This window comes from Crocodylus siamensis, chromosome 5 (assembly GCF_052110815.1).
Source record: "Crocodylus siamensis isolate JL-2025a chromosome 5, ASM5211081v1, whole genome shotgun sequence".
Lineage (NCBI taxonomy): Eukaryota > Metazoa > Chordata > Crocodylia > Crocodylidae > Crocodylus > Crocodylus siamensis.
The window spans coordinates 53,862,142-53,882,954 of record NC_143399.1 but is presented as its reverse complement, the minus strand read 5'-3'; the positions used below and the strand labels follow the sequence as shown (position 1 = coordinate 53,882,954).

Sequence of the window (20,813 nt, the reverse complement as noted above, 5' to 3'; positions counted from 1 at the left end):
TGGTGAAAGAACAGCTAGAGAGGCTGGATATCTAAGTCAGCAGGACTGGATTAACTCCATCCAAGAGTGCTGAACTAACTAGCCAAAGACATCACAGGACCACTGGCGAAACTCTTTGAGAATTCGTGGTGCTGGTTCCAGAAGACTGGAAGAGGGCAAATGTTGTGCTCATCTTCAAGAAGGGGAGGAGAAAGGACCCAGGGAACTATAGGCTGATCAGCCTGACCTCAATCCTAGGAAAAATCCTTGAAAAAATTTCCTAAGGAGTCCATACATGATAAGCTAGTAGAAGGCAAAATTCTGAATGACAGTCAGTATGGTTTTGTCGCAGGTAGGTCATGTCTAACTAAACTAATTTCCTTCTATGGCCAGGTTATTCAGCACCTGGATAAAGGAAATGAGGCTGACATCATTCACTTGAACGTTAGGAAAGCCTTTGACTTGGTGTCCCATGAGGCTCTCAGGGTAAAACTAGGGGACCACGGGCTCAACAATTCAATGGTCAGATGGGTGGGAAACTAGCTGCAGGGTCAGACCCAGGGAGTACCAATAGACAGATCTGTGTTGACCTGGTGAAAAATAGGCAGTGCGGTCCCCCAGGGTTCAGTACTTGGACCAGTGCTTTTCAACATCTGCATTTGGATGTGGGGGTGAAAAGCTCACTGGCAAAGTTCACTGGTGACACTAAGCTGTGGGGAAGTACATCCACACATCAGGGTAGGCTGACGTTCCAGGCAGACCTAGACAGATTAGTTAGATGGGCAGACCAGAACCAGATGCTGTTCAACACCGAGAAGTGTAAAGTGCTCCATCTGGGGAGGAAAAATCCACAACAAACTTACAGGCTCGGTGGTGCTACGCTACGCTAGCTAGCACCACGTCTGATAGGGACCTGGGGAATCATAATTGACCATAAAATGAATATGAGCCACTAGTGTGATGCTACAGTTAGCAGTGCAAACAGTATGCTGGCATGCATCAACTGATGCATCTCAAGCAAAACTAAGGAAGTTATTTTCCCATTCCACTCGGCATTGGTGAGGCCACAGCTGGAGTACTGCATTCAGTTCTGGGCGCCACGCTTCAAAAAGGATGTGGAAAAGCTTGACAGTCCAGAGAAGAGCCACTCATATGACTAGTGGTCCTAAGAGCAACCCGTCCAAAGAAAGGCTGAGAGATATAGAACTGTTCAGCCTAGAAAAGAGAAGTCTTTGTGAGGATTTAGTGGCAGCCTACATATAAATCATGGGAGAGCACCAGGGGCCAGGTGAACAACTATTCACCAAAGCATCCCAGGGGAAAACCAGGAACAACAGTCATAAACTGCTAGAAGACGGTTTCAGATGGGATATAAGGAAAAACTTCTTCATGGTTTGTGTGACCAGACTCTGGAATAGACTTCAAAAGAAGACTAGATGAACACCATGCTGGGGTTATTTGACCCCTGCATCTTTCCTGCCCAGAGCAGCAGGGGCCGCAATGATCTCATGGGGTCCCTTCCAGCCCTAAATTTCTGTGAATCTGTGAAACGTACATAAAATCAGGACAAAAATATTTTTAAAATAAAATTAAGATATGTTATAGCAGATGTTTGATTTTTAGTATATGATTTGGGTTTTTTTCTGGTTCCAAGATGGCACCCCAACCCCTGGACTACTTCCAGGGCAAGAGTAGGGACTTCTGGTGGCAAAGGTTAGGGGTCAGCGGCAGGATTTCCAGTCCCAAGATGGAGACCAGGGGACAGGGCACCTGTCAAGGATTGGGACTACCCTTGCAGCCCTTGACATCTCATTAAAACTCATTAAATTGGCCCTCCAGCTGGAATAATCGCCCATTAGAGTTTCTTTACATCTGTGAATCTGCTAGGACTAATGTTGACTAGAATTTAAAATAATGAAGTATTTCACCATCTTGCAGACATGCAAGTACATTGCCCCCTCCTTCTAACTGAATGTTTCTTTGTAGTTATATCCGAAACACTTATATATTGTTAATTCATTAGGACTGACCTGAGTAATATTTTATGATGTGAAAATTTGCACAATGTACTTTGTATGCAGCAAGTTTAAGTTAATAAGTGCCCTAAAGGCATAGTATATCTGCAAAGAATAGTTTCTCCTTTATTGCTTAGAATACAACAACAGTGCTTCATCACGTCATTGTTAACTACCAAATTTATGTCACTGTGTAATCTGTTATTTTCAATCCAGTTAGTGATTAAAATGCAATCGTGATTTCAATAATAAACAAGTAACTAATACTGGCAGCAGCACGGTCACAAGAGGTAAATACGTCATGGCAGCGCTGTGCATAATAATACTGACCCGTTTCAAAGCATATAGTCACAGAACATATCTAAGGATTGCATAAACTGACTGCCACATAGCACACTGTCAGCATTTTAACAAATAACTTCATCATCTTAACTGGAAGAAGTTTAATTCCCAGATTTGACATGCAGTTTATCTACCAACCCAAGCCCAAACATTGGGCACAATCTCTTGGGACGCCGTAACTAACATTTGTATAGGCATTTATGATGTGCATATACAAATGTCTAATGGTAGCAGATATCTACTGCAGTGTAGTACCTTGAAAAGGTGTGGCAAGGTCAATCTAGCCAAAGTGGAGGGAGGAAGGGGAAGAGGGAGGAAAGGTCACATCTTTGACAAATATACAAAGGACAGGGTTCTTAAAAAGTGCCAACATTTAAACTGTGACCAAACTAAGCACTGTGTTAGTAGTTCATCATGCCTCCCAGGTACTTTCATTTTTAATATCGTTATGCACAGAGACTACAGATCTTGGCATACCATGCTCCATCATGAGTGGAGCAATTCTCAAGAAGATGCCCCTACAAAGTAAAAGTCTGAAGGTGGCTACATTCCTCTCCATTTTATAAAAATTTGATGTGACCGCTGATTTACTGGGGAGCCACTAAACAGCTTTCACTAGGGTAAAGTTTTATTTTAATTTGGCATTTATTTTAATTTGGCATTTATTTCTATTAAATTAGAAAATATAACTTACTTTGCTCGGGGTTGATGAACTAATCCTGGAATCTCTTTATTAGACTTAAGTCTTACATTTGAACTGGCACTTTTTTCCTGAAATACACAAAAACATTATATATATATATATATATATATAGAGCTATATAAGTATTTCTTGCATATTAAAAATAGGCATATCTGTCATAAGAAGTTACTCTGTAGTGTAGAGAGTGAAACTGCACAATCAAGTATATTAGCCACGAGAAAGCACAATCAAAAAATCTTTAAGGAAATGAAATTGGTATAACAATTCTGCAACAGGACAACCAGCAACCTGTAGGTAAACTAATTAAAAATCAAGTATATTATGATGGGACTTATTACGATATATAGCCAGGTTACTGGGTAAAAACCCAGAAGCTTGTAGTGATTAAAAGCTGTTACTATCTGATTACTGTTACACCTAATAGGCACATGTTTATAACACAAGTGGCACTAACCCATGATGTTATCTAACTTTTAATGAGGTATCATAGCACAATACTGAATGCATGCAGAGACTGAAATTAACCTTATAGCTCTAGGGGCTGACTACCCCAGTACAGGGTTAAGCAACATTAGTGAGGCAGCAGGTGAAAAAAATCAGCTATTAGTGCACAAGTCTTGTGGTTAAAGAACACCACTGTCTGTTGGGCTGTCTGTTCAGTAATCCCTTGAAAATGTTAAGTTCACATATACACATAGCCTATGGCTACAAACAGATGTTGCCTTTGTGCCACCATAAACATTTTTATGGAGGCACAAAACCTAAGCAAATGTTCTTAAACCCTCTGTCACACTATAAATGTCCTCATTTTCGGTTTAGATGTGTCACCAAATGAAGCCAATCAGCTGTGGCAGGATGTGTTGTACCACAGTTGATCCTCCTCACTGGGTGAAACACACTGCCCATTTTTCCAGGTAATTGCCTGGGGTGCATCTCTGTAAGCAGAGAGCACTGGCCTCCTCCCGGGACACAGCTCTGCAAGTGGGGAAAGCCAGAGCAGGTGCTCCTGGGGCTTAAGGGGTCTGATCCTGCACAAAAATTTGTGGGCTGCTTGTGTTCTCGTGTCATAAACCAAACCGACATCTGCCACAATGGTGCAGGAAACTATTACCACCTTTGTCACAGCCATCAATTTTGGGCATTTCTGGTATGATAAGGGGTATGGACTTCTGTTTGCTTGGCCTTTGTGCCACCATAAAAAGAAATATGGCAGCACAAAGGCATTGTCTATTTCCACCCTTTGTGATGGTAATGACCCTGTTCATAATCTGTGCTGCCTTTTTGCAGCTGACTGCTGTTCCCTTATGGCAGGAGAGCAGGAACTGCCTGCAATTACCTGCATTTTCCAGCTACCCTTAGCAGGAACTCCTGTGGTTTCAGGGGTCCCATCCTGTGAGAGAATGGCCCCAAGGTGCCTCACCCTGACATGGGACGTGCATCTGAAAGCAGGAGTTTCCAGTTTGCAGGCAGGTGCCTCAACGTGGGGCTCAGCACTATGATCCACATGCTAAGGGAAACCGCAGTAGGGAATTCCTGGGGCATGAGCTTGGGAGCACAGAGAGGGGAGACTCCCATAGGGTGTTATTAACCACAGTTAATATACTATTAAAAGTGCTAACAACACTCTCTTTCACCATCCTCCCCCCTCATACAATCACTCCTGAAGCTCTCAAAACAAGGGTGGTTAAGAAAAGAACCAGACATTTTAGGAGATGAAGTAATAGAAAGCAACACTCATTAAATTCTATTTGAAGAAATTTCTTTGTTACATATTTACATTGAAGTCAAGTCAGCAGGCGCCAATTGTAAGGGACTGAACAGAATGGGGAAGAAAAAAAAGTTAAATGTGATTCTGAGGTAGGAGATTTTACCAATTCAGAAAGGATCAAAGAGGTAAGTCGAGCAAAATGCTTACAGACAAGAACAACTGTTCTTTATGCAGATTAATAATAAAAAGAGCAAAACAAAACTTAGACAATGAGCCAATTCTTTAAGATAACACACTGTTTTCAATACAAAAAAAATGCTATGAATTGAGACTTAATATAAGCATATTTACATCCTGAAAAACCTGTAAAAGGATATGGCCATCTTAAAATATATTATTAAAGCAATTCACATCAGAGAAATCTGCCAGTACAGATGGCATAGGACAGGGTCAGATTTTACATTCTATCAACTAAATAAATCAATCCAACTTCCTTGACATATTGTGACTGAGACCATTTCTGAAAAATGTGAACTAAAATTATTTTTTGTGCTTTCTTCCTGGGGCTTTTTTTGGTCTGATTTAAAAATATATGAATAGATAAATCATTCACTTTAAAAAGACTTATGAGTTATACTTAAAAAGTGGGTTTGTGCATACTTAACACTAGAACAAATAATTCCACAGAGTATAAGAATGACCCTCCCCTCTATGCTTGACACTTTTCTTGGTTCAAATTATCATTACCTTTCTGAAGGATTTGGAAGACTAGGCTATGCTCTACTTCAAAATAAAGTCAATACAATTTAGATCGACAAGCCTATATACCCTGCCCTTTGGTCATACCCACATCTCACTAGTCATTGCCTCACCGTTACTCTTTGTAATACAATGATACAATGTTGAAGCATCAAAATAAAAGATGCAGCCCACCTTCAGAATTCCCTTACCACCATACCATCTTTTAATCTCGTTTTAATGGTGTTATTTATGCATGACTTTTTGCATGCATGTGCAAGATGAGCAGATAAAGTTGTCAAGTGAAAGAAAAGAGAAGCAGAACTCAAAGATAATAAGGAAGGCTGATGCCAGTCTGGGAACACACTGGAAATAAAGATAAGGCCAACATCCAATCTCATATACATGACTCACCTCGCTGTTGCATCTCAAAATACCTGCTGCTGTGCTAGTCTGCACACAGTAATGGTATTTTTCAGACATACATTTAACATATTTGGGATTAGAAAGTGGCTTGAAGTTCAGGAGCTATTGCTGTATGTCCCCTAGTTATTAACGTGGAAGTTGAATTTTGGGATCTTTCCTTTCTCAGCTCCCAAAAACACCTGAATTCATACCATTCCTGCAGCAGCACCCAAAGATCTAGATTTAGTCTTCATTGGAAATTTGCCAATTCCAAACAATGTAACCAAATTTTACACCAGTGAAGGTGATTTGTAGTTTACTGCAATCTGAACCAAGGACAAGTTGCACCAGTCCAAAGCCCATCTTTCCTTGTCTTTATTTAGGGTTTTCTGTTGGTGCAGCTATAGCTGTGACTTTCCAGTGGGTAACTCTACCTCTACAGAAAAAAAGTCTACTAGGAAAAGCTAGAAAGATTCAAGAAAAAAGTACATTTATATGGCAGCTTCAGTGAATACATCTTAAAGTGTTATTCAGAAAATTAACAAACATTGCCTCAAAATTACTGAAAGTATTATTCATATTATACAGATGAAAAAACTGAGGTGCAAAGAGGTTAAGAGGCATGTCCAAGATGTAACAAAGCTGGTATAATGTCTCAGATCTCCTGACTCCCAGTCCTCCCAATACTGCTTTCTCCCTCCCTTTTACCTTACAGTATGGGCATCAATAATTAATATATTTATATTATCTGGTAATTGCAATTACTCTCCCTAGTCAGAGAGTATGGCCTTTTCTCCCCTTCATTCTCCATCTGCTCATCTGGAGTAATAGGCAGAAGAAAAGGAACAAACAGATAACAACTGTGCCCGACTCAAGCTTGGAGGATCACTTGAGTTGGCTCATCACTGTGTTTTTCGTTCTTACTTACCATCAGTGATATTTTGTTGCACAGGCCAAATAGTCACTTTGATAAAAATAGATTTTCAGCATTAATTCTCCAACAAATGAAACAAAATATTTTGCATCAGTTTGAAGGCAAATTAATTCAACAGTAATTGCTTGGATTCTGATATCTAAGAAAAACAAAAACAAACTTGCAAATGATTTGGAACCATCTAGCTACGTATTTGGTTAGTATATGTGACTACACAATGTTATCATTTTCTCTTCTCTTTCCCTCATTCTCTTTCCTCTTGTTTGTTGTCCTGCACTTATTATGTGCTGAAGTAATTTAAGCCCTGACCCTGAAATAATTTAATGTGCCATATACTTATGTAGGAAATATGAATTTTCTTGATTCTATGCACTTGCTGACTCCAACAGGAATGCACACAAGCAATGAAAGCAAGCCTCTTGCGTGAGGCCTCATCTAAACAAAAACTGATTTAATTAAATCATGTTCCTGTATTCACATTCTATGGGGAGAAGCACATGAACACCAGAGGTTTTCAACCTTTTTTAGTAAGCATACCCTACGGCGAGCGGCCGGATGCTAAGCAGGGGGCAGAGGGAGTGGCAAGTGGCCAGATGCAGAATGGGGGCATAGCAAGTGGTGGCAGCATGGCATCTGTGCAGCCCAGCTGTTGCCCGCTCCTTTTGTGATGCAGCTGTGTGGGGTGGCAGCGCTCCATCCCCACTCACCTCTGCATACCCCCTGGGACCTTTCAAAGCATCCCCAGGGGTATGAATACCCCCAGTTGACAACCCCTGAGTTAGCACCAGATAAGCTAGAGAGTAAATTTACAGTCCATCAACTTCAAGGCAGATGTGGGCAGTTGAGAAAGAGTGAAGAAGAGTGCAACAAAAATGAGTAGAGACCTGGGAAAAATGACTTGAAAGGTTGAAAGAACTAGGATTGTTTAAGTTCAGTGAAGAGAAGGTGATGGGGGATTTTTCTGTTCATTGAGCCAAAAAATTCTAAAAAGCACAGAAATATTTTGAATTTTTGATGCTCTGAAAAACCCACAAGAACAATTTGTCATAACCTAAAATGTTTAAGCCAAAATAAAGTGTTTTGAGTTATTTAATCCTCTGTCTCCAAGCTTGGTGAATTCCTAAGTGAAAAATGAGGTTTCAAAGTGAAAAGGAAAAAATTTCAATTTGAAAAGCCTGAACTGGTATATTTTATTTCCAAATCCCTCTTCCCTTTTTAGTTGACAATATTTGCCCTGATCAACCTAATTTCCTCTGGGACACCTATTTTAGGTAAACTGATTTGTCATTGAAAAAAAAATCACTCAGCTCTATTTAAATTGAAATATAATAAATATTGTTCCTTACAATGTATTAAAAAAGAAATCATTCAGAATTGAATGCTTGAATATTTGTACTGGATAGCTTATAACAAAAGAGATAATTATGGCTATTGTGTTACAGGTCAAAAAATTATCTCCATTATGTTGCAATTTGTTATAATCATGGTAAAGCTGTCATTAAATCAAGGTGATTTAATTTGAAAGATCTGTTAATAAGCATTAGCTTCACCAAAAGAATATGCTATACCAGAATTTCTGAGTATTAACAGATGGCAGTGACTGTAATGCCAGATGCTGTTAGCACAGCAGCAACTACTAGTGCCACTATAATTACAAACCAATTTCTAAGAGGCTTCTGAACTTAATTTTAAGCATTCTCTTCCTGTATGACCATGGAAAAGCTCAGATGAGAAACTTTCCTCTCATGCCAAGCTTTATAAAAATTGTTTTAAAAAAGGCATGAGTCAAAAAATGTCGTATTAATTCAGTGTCTAATCCTGATAATGCTAATTTCTAAACAAAGTCCTTATTAACATGAGTGGCCCCATTATCTTACATAGGACTATGCCTGTGAAGGCTTCTTCTGTGCCTGAAGGGCCTGAGTCATGAACTGGTAACAGAAAGGCTGGCAGTTCAAGTGATCTTAAGTCTCAATTTAAGATCGAGACAACCGCCACCAAGAAGCAGGGAGGGGTGGTGGTGGTTGGAGACTCCCTTCTGTGGGGGACAGAGGAAGCCATCTGCCAACCTGATCTGTTGTCTCCGGGAGTCCGCTGCCTGCCCACAGCCTGGATCTGAGATGTTGCAGAGGGATTACAGAGACTCAACCAGGCCTCTGTCTACTACCCCATGTGGGCAACAATGATACTGCCAGGGGAGATGGTGAGTGGATCAGAAGCGACTACAGGGCTCTGGGTGCACGGGTGAACAGCTCTGGGGCTCAGGTCATGTTTTCTTTGATCCTTCCAGTCCAGGGAAAGGACCTAGGCAGGAACAGGTGCATCCTGCAGATCAATACCTGGCTGCGCAGGTGGTGTTGCCAGCAGGGATTCAGCTTCTTCCACCATGAGATGTTGTTCCAAACAGAAGGACTGCTGAGAATAGATGGAACCCACCTGACGAAAAGAGGGAAGAGCATTTTTGCAGACAGGGCTTTTAACTAGATTCACCAGGGAATGGAGACCTGGAGGAAGAGCAAGCAGGAAGGGGGGAGACAGGAGAGGAGTTCTCATACACCCTGAGAAATCAGGACAATTGACTAGTTACCTCAGGTGCCTGTACACAAATGCATGGAGCCTGGGAAACAAGCAGGAAGACTTGGAAGTCCTTGTACAGTCATGGAGCTATGACATGATTGGAATAACAGACTTGGTGGGATAGCTTGCATGACTAGAGCACTGTCATGGATGGGTACAAACTGGCAGGAGAGAAGAGGAGGAGCTGCACTTTAAAAGAGCCATACGATTCCTCAGAGCTCCAGTACGAAACTGGAGATAGGCCTGTTGAAAGACTCTGGGTTAAGGTTAGAGAGGAGAGCAACAAGGGTGATGTTGTAGGAGGTGTCTGCTGTAGGCCATCAAACAGGAGGGAGGAAGTGGTGGATGAAGTTTTCTTCAAACAGCTAGTACATGCTTCCCAATCACAAGTCCTGGTTCCCATGGGGGACTTCAATCACCATGACATCTGCTGGGAAGGCAATACAGCTGTGTGCAGGCAATCCAGGAAGTTTTTGGAGAGTACTGGGGACAAGTTTCTGGTGGAAGTGCTGGAGAGGCCAAGTAGGGGCTGTGCTCTCCTTGACCTGCTGCTTACAAACAGGGAAGAATTAGTGGGGAATGTAGTAGTGGATGGGAACTTGGGCAGCAATGACCATGAGATGATTGAGTTCAGGATCCTGAGGAATGGAAGGATGGAGAGCAGCAGAGTAAGAACCCTGAACTTCACAAAAGCAGACTTGGACTTGCTCAGGAAACTCAGAGACAGGATCCCCTGGGAAGCCAGTCTGAGGAGGAGAGGAACCTAGGATTGCTTGCTGTACTTGAAAGAAACCTTACTGGGAGTGTGGGAACAAACCATGCCAATGCACAGGAAGACTAGCAAATATGGCAGAAGACCAGGTTGGCTTAGCAGGGAACTCTTCAGTAAACTAAGTCACAAAAAAGAAGCTTGTAAGTGGAAACTTGGAAATATAAATAGGGAGGAGTATAAAAGCATTGCTTGAGCATGCAGGGATGAAGTCAGGAATGCCAAAGTGCAATTGCAGTTGCAGGTAGCAAGGGACATGAAGCGTAACAAGAAGAGTTTCTACAAGTATGTTGGTAGCAAGAGGAGAATCAGGGAAAGTGTGGGTCCATTACTGAATGGGAGAGGTAAGCCAGTGACAGGATGAAGAAAAGGCTGAAGTGCTCAGTGCCTTCTTTGCCTCAGTCTTCACAGGAAAGGTCAGCTCCCAGACTACTGCATTAGGCAGCACAGTTTGGGGAGAAGGCAGGCAGCCAACTGTGGAAAAATAACAGGTTAGGGACTATTTAGAAAAGCTGGACATATAAAAGTCAATGAGGCCAGACTGGCTGCACCTGAGGGTTCTGAGCAAACAGGGGGTTGAGATTGCAGAGCCACTGGCCATCATCTTTGAAGACTCAAAGGGATCAGAAGAGATCCTGGATGATTGGAAAAGGGCAAACATAGTGCCCATATTTAAGAAAGGGAAAAAGGAGGATCCAGGGAATTACAGACCAATTAGCCTCACCTCAGTCCCTGGGAAAATCATGGAGCAGATCCTCAAGGAACCCATTTCTAAGCACTTGGAGGAGAGGATGATTAGGAACAGTCAGCATAGATTCAACAAGGGTAAGTCGTGCCTGACCAACCTGATTGCCTTCTACAATGAGATGACTGGCTCTGTGGATACAGGGAAGACCAGGGGATATAGTATACCTTGACTTCATACAGTCCCCGACAACACTCTTGCAAGTAAGCTAAGGAAGTACGAGTAGGATGAATGTACTGTAAGGTGGACAGAAAACTGGCTGGAGCATCAAGCTCAGACAGCAGTAATCAATGGCTCAATATCTAGTTGGCAGCCAGTATCAAATGGAGTGCCCCGGGGTCGGTCATGGGGCCGGTTTTGTTCAATGTCTTCACTGACCTGAAAGTGCACCCTCAGCAAGTTTACAGGTGACACCAAGCTGGGGGGAGTAGTAGATACACTGGAAGCTAGGGACTAGGATTCAGAGTGACCTAGACAAACTGGAGGATTGGGCAAAAAGAAATCTCATGAGCTTCAATAACGACATGTGCAAAGTTCTACACTTAACATGGACTAATCCCATGCATCAGTACAGGCTGGGGGCTGACTGGCTGGGCAGCAGCTCTGCAAGAAAAGGACCTGGGAGTTACAGTGGACAATAGCTGAATATGAGCCAACAGTGTGCCTTTGTTCAAAGACAGCTAAACGACATACTGGGTTGCACTGGTAGGAGTGTTGCCAGCAGGTCAAGGGATGTGATTATTCCTCTCTATTCAACACTGCGGAGGCCACATCTAGAGCAGCATTTCCCACCTTTCGGTTCTGGTGGCACACTTACTGGGCCTCTCTCATCCCGCAGCACACTGGCTGAATGCGGAGCGGGGAACGGGGGAAGGGAATGGTGAGCAGCCAGGTGCAGACCAGCGGGGTAGGGGTAGCGAGTGGCCGGATGCAGAGCGAGGGCGGGTGGCGAGTGTGGATGCAAATCACTGGCTGGAGTCACGCCCTCCCCATCTGTGTGTCTGTCCGTGGCAGCAGCAGGTGGAAGGCATGGCTCCAGCCTAAAATTCCATGGTGCGCTGGTTGGGAAATGCTGATCTAGAGTACTACGTTCAGTTTGGGGCCTCCCACCACAGAAAGGATGCGCACAAATTGTAGAGTCCAGCAGAGGGCAACAAAAATGGTAAGGGGGCTGGGGCACATGACTTATGAGGAGAGGCTGGGGGAACTGGGCTTATTTAGAGGAGATTGGGAGGAGATTTAATAGCAGCATTCAACTACCTGAAGTGTATGCGTGGGGGGGGTGTTCAAAAGAGGATGGAGCTAGACTGCTCTCAGTGGTGGCAGATGACAGAACAAGGAGCAATGATCTCAAGTTGCAGCAAGTGAAGTTTAGGTTAGCTATTAGGAAGAGTTTTCTCACTAAGAGGGCAATAAAACACTGGAACAGGTTACTGAGACAGGTTGTGGAATCTCCATCCTCAGGGGTTTTTAAGACCCAGCTAGACAAAGCCTTGGCTGCGGTGATCTAGCTGGGCTGGTCCCTTCCAGTCCTCTTGCATGAAGCCTCTGAATCAATTCAGAAAGATTTCCCTCTTGCATGATTTCTCCTTCATTGTAAGGTTATGTAAGGTTATGTTAGAATAAAGGTGCTAGCATGTACATTTATAGACAGATGCACCACATCAAACCAGAAGAGAAAAACCAATTCCACTGTTTAAAACACTTGCAAACTATTGATGTAGTGACTGATTTTAAGACATGCTTTCCAAATCAGAATATGCAATAAAATATTTCACACAACAGTACAGATGTAACAGCTACATATTTTTAATTTCCTTCCACCATGACAATTCAAAACAGTTTGACACTCAATTATGATAGTGGGTTATTATAACATAACCTTAGAATGAAGGAGAGATCATGCAAGAGGGTAGTTAAAGGCTCTGGAAGGTGATGAAAAGTAGAGAAAAATGACAAATTATGAAATACTCCCCCAATTTACGAGAAGAAACCACATTATTGCATGTGTGGTATATATATTTACAAACATTGAATTTGTGTGATGCCTTCTGTCATGGACAACGCCAAGAACTGAACTCCACAGATAAAGCCTCTCTGATTTGAACTACAGAGTAGGGCTGTGCAAAGCTTCAGTAGCCAATTTGATTCAGAGGACATTCGGCCCGATTTGGTAGCCAAATCTCCAAATCCAAATCGGGAGACCCATTAAATCAAATCGAATCGGGATTCAGACCTTCGTTAAAAGGTCTGAATTGATTCAAAAGCCTCTGAATCAATTCAGAAAGATTTGGAGATTTGGAAGGCTTGCAGGAAACAGAAACTGAGAAGAGGGAGGGGGATGGGGTGATCTTCTATATATGGGAAAGGCTGAGGAGGTGGGGAAAGACTGCTCTGATATTGACTTCTGTAGCTGGCCAGTGACTGTGATCTTCTCCGAGTTCCCTTCCAATCACAGTGCCCTGGAGGAGGGATGTAGAAACAACATATCAAGCTGTGTCTGAAGTGATCTGTGCCTTTTGTGAGTTGTCGCTCTCTTGGACCACCAGCATCTGAAAGGCTCTGGCTTGCTATCTAGTCTCTTGGTAGCTAGTCTCCTTGTAAGCTGTATCCAATCCTTTTCTACTTACCTTTGCCTACAATCCCTATTGTTATGTCTATCCATTCCTTTCAACTTATTCTTCCCCCCAAATTCTCTTATTTGTTCTTGTTAGCCTGTCTTCCCTCCCTCCTCCCCCCACAAAAAGAAATCTGTGTTTTCCCTGACAGTGTGTTACCACTATGCAGGAAAGCACAACATATATTAGAAACACACACGCATTTTGCAGCTCACCAAACATTATGAAGTGTGCTGGAAAGGCAGGTGCCAGGTCTTCTGGCAGGAGAGGGGGCAGAGAGAGAGCTACAAGTTCCCCCCACCCCAAAAACAGACACACCCTCTTCCCTGGCAGCGATGAGTCTTCTGCTGCTAGTGGGAGAAGGAGGTGGTAGCAGTGCCTGTATCTGCACCACCACCACTAACACCATTAACCAGCAGCAGCATGACATTCTCCACTCCAATTTCAGTTCCTAGCATTTAGCCTTCCAGTGCCAGAGGAGAAGCTGGATCTGGAAGCAGAGTAGCTGAGGGTCATAGCAAAGGAAATTCTGGGGAAGAAGGGGGAATATAAGTTTGTGCTCCACACTGCTCAAAGTTCCCTTAGATGCAGGTGGTTCAGCTCCTTACCCGGCTTTGCCTCTGCCTGGTGAGGAGGGGGATAAGACAGGATCCCCACCCTCAACCTAGAAGCGGGTGGGTAGTGTAGTGTGGGATCATTTTGAGGTGGCAGATGATCCCAGGTATGCTACCTGCCAGCACTGCCAAAGGCAAATCAGCCAGGGCAAGAACATAAAACACTCTGCCATTGGGCGATGCTGCTGCACCTCAGGAGGCAGCACCCCTTTGCCCTTGTTCCTCCTCAGCCTGGCATCAGTGGGAGTGTGCCCAAAAAGAAATCCTCCTCTCATTCCAAAGCCCCTGTCCCCAAGAAGCAGAGGCAGGCCACCCTGGACCAGTGGGGGAAAGGTGGAGACAAAAGGAGGCTCATTCCGAAGGTGAGCGAGGCTACCTAAAGCATTGTAGAGATGCTTGCTCTGGATGGCCAGTAGGCTTGAGTGAAGTGGAAAGTATTCACTTCAGATTTGGATTCGGTGATTCAGAGGGGCAGTAATTAGATTCAGTGATTTGAATCACTGTTCCGACTGAATTCAGCCGAAATCAAATCTGAAGATATTCAGCGCTAAATCTTATTTGGCCATAGACTATACAGGCAGGCAGTCCCGGCAGGAGCTGCTGGACAAGCCCCGGTTTGAGCTGGTAGCCCCAGGAGAAGCCGCAGCTCATCTGGCTGCTCCCCCGGCTGCCTCCCCACTGGGGCAAGGCAGGCAGTGCTGGCAGTCCTGAGAGAAACTGTGGAGGCTGGGGAGAATGAATGGGGAGCTGGCGAATCGAACCCAGGGCTGCCAGCTCAAGCCAGGGTTTGTTCAGCTGTTTCCCCAGCTACTCCCACCAGTACTGCCTAGTGCCTGCCTGTACAGTCTATGGGCAAATCTCTGAATCTCTCCAAATCTCTCTAAATTGATTTGGAGGCTTCTGATTTGATTCAGAGAGATTAATGGGTCTCCCGATTTGATTTGGAATTTTGGCTGCCGAATCGGGCTGAATATCCTCTAAATCAAATTGGCTACCGAAGCTTTGCACAGCCCTAACAGCCAGCCCTTCTCCTTTGTTGAGTGACTAGTGTTCAGGCAGCTCACGGTGCTTGTGGTCCCATCCTAGCAAGTGCCCACATGCACCACTTTTAGCAGGACAGTGGTGCCCTCCCTGTATGAGGCATGCAGGGAGTACTTGAGGGAGGAGCTGCAGAAGGCAGGTCCACAGGTAGCCTTGCACTTCACCTCAGTCAACTGGGGTGAAGATCCAGCCGGGGTGAAGATCATGTATGCCTCTCCCTCATGGGGCACAGGTGCGATCAGTCAGGGTGTTGGTGGGCTCTCCTTCAAGTGGAGGTGATAGATGGGTCCCACACGGCAAGTGAGATCATGGTGGCCACGAGCCACACGGTGTGGAGGTTGCTCATTGGGCAGGGTGAGCTCACCCGCAGGCTCATGGTCACTGACAACGGGGCCAATATGGTTAAGGCGGTGCATGATGCTAACTTTGTTGGCATCCCCTGTGTGGGATGCCTTGGAGGGAGACAGGGCTCCTGGTGATAGCGTCGTCACTACAAGCCAGCATATTTCAAAATGCATGAAGGTGGCTGGTTACTTCCACTGGAACATCAAGAGGAGCAAGATGCTGTGGAACAAACAGGCACAGCTGAACATCATGCAGCACGAAATCACACAGGATGTGGAGACTTGGTGGAACTCCACGTACCTGATGCTAGAAAGGTTGGTTGAGTAATAGAAGGCCATCCAAGAGATAGCCCTGGTTGGGGTGTTTGGGATTAGTGGCCCCCTCACCAAAACAGAGTGGGATACCATCTCCCAGGTCTTGGTAGTCTTCAAGCCATTCCTTGTGGCCACCGAGAGCCTCAGTGCTGACTATGCCCTCCTTAGCCAGGCGATCCCCCGTAGTGAAGGAGCTTGAGAATGCAATGGAGAAGTTTCAGGGGATCAATATTCCTGGCTGGGGTAAGCCGCTTTCACCAGAGGTGCAGGCACTGGTGAAACAGCTGAAGGAGGCCATCAAGAAATGGCTGGATCCACCGCAGTCAACATGCTGGAGGGCATGGGAGTCCCTGAGGGTGAAGGGGAGCGTCTGCAGCAGCAAAACCCTCAATCACTGGACAGAGCTGCTGGTGAACACAGTCAGGGAGGCAGAAAGGCAGAGGCAAGAGGGGGATCCACTTTCCTGTGTCAGCACTCCAACCACAAGCCAACCTCCTCCACCACAGCCACTGCCAATGTGGGCAAAGGGCATGGCTTCAATGCTGGGGTCCGGAGGTACCAGAGCCCACCTTCAGGTGGGTAGTGCAGAGGCGTTGGTGGCTACCTCTCTCACTGAGGACATGGGGCTGCTGCACTGCGAACCCTTGGCCTATTAGGCAACCCGCATTCAGGTGTAGCAGGATCTGGAGATAGTTGCCCAAGAACACCTGTCCTGTTCTTCAACCAGTGTTCTAAACAAGAGGGCATTCAGCACTGCTGAGGATGTTGCGACATCCCACTGCACTTCCTTGCATCCTGGTTTGGTGGAGCAGCAGGTGTTCCTGAAGGTGAACCTCCCGCTGCACATGGAGTGAGTGCCACCCTCCTCACTTAGCACCTATTTGCTTTTTTTTATTTGCTTTCTGAACCTTGAGGTGCACTTCCATAGAAACCCCTGCACCACTATGCCTGAAACCTGCCACACGAGGGACTACCATCCCTGATGCATTCATCCCGCTCTGCCTTAATGCACACAAGTGATATGTTTTGTTTTCAACAATTGGAGGTACACTTTCACAGAAACACCTGCACCCATCTCCTTGAAACTTGGCGGACTTCATGCCCTCATAAGGGGCTACCATCCCTGCTGTTTTCATCCAAATCTGCAAAAAAATTACAAAGTTATAGGTATTTCAATGATTCCCTATTATAGTTTATGGCCAAATCTCTGAATTGTCGCTGAATCTCCAAATCTGTATCGGCTGAATCGAATTGGCACAGTGATTCGAATCACCAAATCGAATCACTGTCCCTTCAAATCGGCTGAATCCGAATCCAAATCTAATACTTGCTGCTTCGCACAGGCGTACTACAGAGCTAGGTGTGAGACTCTAAGAACCCATATCCTCTCTGAATAAGGCATATAGAAGGACACATGCAATGTCCAATGGTTTACATATTTCTCCTGGGCAAGGGAAGATCATCTTAAGAATCTTGAGCCCCACTGCAGTTTGATTCATGGCCAGGTCCCCACTTACATGATGCCTCTCTCCCACCTTAGCTAACTTGAAACTGGGAACTCTTCAGAGTCTACAGCTCAAGCTAAATACCAAGGCTCTGAAACCGAAAAATTTAACAAACCCATATCCCTTGTGGCTCAGAAGCAGAGCAAGACTATGTAGTACACACTATACAGTAGGATACCCATATAACTACACACTTTTAAAAATTAAAGCAGGGACTTGAGCACCCTTTTATCTGCAGTCATACTTAATGAAAAAAGAAAACAATGATATAACAAAGTCCTTTGCCTCTTATACACATTCCAGACATATCAGACTACAATGATTTCTATAATGTGGATTCGGTCACGTAGACAGACGCCTGCACACACAACCATGACAGTCAATAGACTCTGGCACTGCTCCATTATTGATGCACATTCTGCCCTAGGCTGCTAGAAAATACAGCTCACAATCTGCCACTGGAGCTAAATTTTAAAGTGCACCTTGTAACAGGCATGTCAGGCAACAATGGAGTCAGGCATATTTATTTTATTCTGTGTTGTATTACTGTTACCTCTGGTACCCCAGTCCTTGGAAAGAGGGCTTTAAAACATGGTTTATATTCATAAACTGTATGCTTAAGATACATATATAGAGCATTGCAATGAAGTTTCTATTACAGGCAAAGAATGAGCAACATATTGACTTAACAGAAAATAGACAATGTTTGTTAGATTAAAGCACTGTGGTCTTTTACCTACCTGAAATACAAAAATGCCCTGAATGACTTAAGAACAAAATTATAACGTTTATCTGGTAAAACACAAAAAAAATCACACTGAAGCAAACTGTTCTAGAGGAGGCAAGGAAGTGACTATGTTATTATTTGAGGACTCAAGTTTACTCAAATCACGTCTTCAAACTAAATCTTTAAAAGCCACTGAATATTTATCAGTCCATTTTGGTAAAAAATTTATGACCATGTGAGGCAAAATTTTCCTTGAGTAAAGAATGCAGAATTTATCTTATTCTACATTCTACCTTGCCTTTCCAGTCATAAGCCAATCTATGCCAATAAATGAATTAAGCATCTCATCATCCTTGTGAGGTAGCTAAATGTTATTATCCCTGTTTAACAGATGGGGAAACAGAAACACAGAGATGTTAAGGGACAGGGCTATAAGCACATAAATACGAACTTCTTTGCAAAGCGGTGGGGAAAGCAGGTGAATAATTGTGTGTATTTTTGAAAACGTGGTCCTATTAAGTTGCCCAAGATCAGACAGCAAGTCTGTGCAAAAGCCATAAACTGTTTGCAGGCTTCCTTTAGAAGACTTGAATTAATTGAATCTGCTGGAGCATGCTAATTACCATGCTCCAGCAGATGCCAGCATCACGTGTTATCAGTGTTCCCGTGCTGAAAAATGGCAGTAGGGGCACTTTAACTAAAGCTTGTCCATAGGCCATGAGTGGTGCAGGTCACCCCACGCTCTGGGAACCATCACAGTTAAGGCTGCCACTGCTCATCCTCCTGCCAGGTTTCCTGTCACATGACACTATTTTGTGCATCAGATGCAGCTCATAGGCTATATCTTGTAGGGGTGTGTGAAGCGGGCCCCATTCAATTCAGATTTGGATTTGGCCCGAATCAGGGATAGGGATTCAATTAGTTGATTCGGATCAATGTCCCCGATTTGATTTGGCCAAACCGATCTGAAGATTTGATGATGATTTGGAGAATCAGCGATTCAGACATAGATACAGATTTAAAAGCTTTTTCTACATATCTTGAGGTACCAGCGCAGTTTGTGAACGCTGCTCAGCAGCAGACCTGGAAGTTGACCAGAAGCACTTCCAGTCCCTCTTCTGGGTCTGCCAGGGAGTGTCCAGGGCTCCCCGCCCCGTGCTTCCCCAGCTCAGCAATCAGCTGCAGGGGGACCCTGGGTGCGCCCCACCCCAGACCCAGAAGGCACCAGTCGCTGAGCTGGGGAGAGAGGGGAGTGCCGGGGGCCCCCCCATGTGCTCCCCAGCAGACCCAGAAGAGGACCAGAAGTGCTTCTGGTCAACTTCTGGGTCTGCTGCTGAGCATGCTGGGGAGCCCCCCACACTTCTGTGGGACACTTCATGCACCTCAGCATCGCAGCATTCATGAGTTGCCTGCTACCTAGAGGTATGTAGAAAAAACATTTAAATCTGTGTCTATGTCTGAATTGCCAAATCTTTCCGAAGCTCTCTGAATCAACAGACTACATTTTAATTGAGAGTTTCATAAATGCTCTTCTCCCATTTAAGATTGTACAGGGTCCTGGAGGCAGCTCCAAAAATTTCTTACAGAGAAGCATAATAATTTTAAAATATTTAAAAGAATTTTAGTTTCTTTGAATTCTGTGAATTTCTTTGAACCCCCATGACTCCCAGTGGCACCTGCTTATTTACTTTGCTGAATCAGGGCCAGATCTGAAGTCAATAGGGTCTTTCAATTTATTTCTACTGGCTTTGACTTGTGCCCCCAAGACACAAGAGAAGTAACTTCTTTGCCTGTTCCCAATTAACAGGATTTGTGTGCATACATTTCTTCCTGCCCATTACAAATAAGCCATTTAATTATGTTGTACTAGGAGCTGCAATTCTTTAAGGAAATACTATATATGGCTGCCATATACAGATAAATAGTGAAAGAAGAGTTGAAGACAGAGGTAGGGCAAAAAGAACAAAATGAAGAAGTGGGTGAAGAACATGATTTAGAACACAAGGACCATTCAGCAGTCCAAAAATAAAACAGCCTCTACCGTGTCCTTCCTTGGCAAGCTTCTTAGTCTCTGGTTATTGGCATGGCTAGGTTCTTTTGACTTCCTTTAAACTACATAGGCTTCATACCTTGCATGTGCACACCCAAGACTTGCATATCCTCAGTGACTACAGCTCATTGTAAAAGTTCCTCCTCCCTCACAATATTTTGAGCTTTCAGGAGTAAGCTGGAGGTCATGGAGGTATATTTCAGGTTAGAACAGGATTTGGAAATAACGTTATAGGCTATCCTTGTGCATATAGTAACAAACTATGCTAACAAATCATATCATACCCAAGATCCCAGGCCAAGTTTTACTTGACACTGATTTAGGGAGACCTTATTTAACCCTTAAATCATGCTTTGCTTCCAGATCCAGCTCAGCACTAGCTGTAGCCACTGCAACAAACCTATTTTATCTGTAGGTTTGGCACTGTGCAGACTGACACCCTGCTCATTTCTCTAGATTGCTCTTTCAGTGTCCTCTTCAAGGATATCTGATCTGAGCTGATTTAGTTTCTGTTAAGATTACTACCTGGTTGGACTTTTTTTTTTTTTTTTTTTTTTAACTCAATCAGCTGTTTATTTTTTGCCTGAAAGTAAGCTGAAGCCAGACAGATGCTACTTGCTGTGTATTTTTAAAAAATTACTTTGACATCTAAAGATATAAGGTAGGGGGTTGGCAATGTTTTTG

At 44.0% G+C, this 20,813-nt stretch overlaps 1 protein-coding gene across 2 annotated transcripts in view; it reads right to left on the bottom strand.

The window, feature by feature from the left end:
• C5H1orf21 (chromosome 5 C1orf21 homolog) overlaps nucleotides 1–20,813 on the bottom strand; it is a 221,154-nt gene that overhangs the window by 28,632 nt on the left and 171,709 nt on the right. For both annotated transcript variants that reach the window (XM_090048257.1, XM_090048258.1), the window contains exon 4: nucleotides 3,031–3,107. In XM_090048257.1, the coding sequence (XP_089904383.1) occupies nucleotides 3,031–3,107 (77 nt within the window). The remainder of the gene's footprint in view (nucleotides 1–3,030; nucleotides 3,108–20,813) is intronic.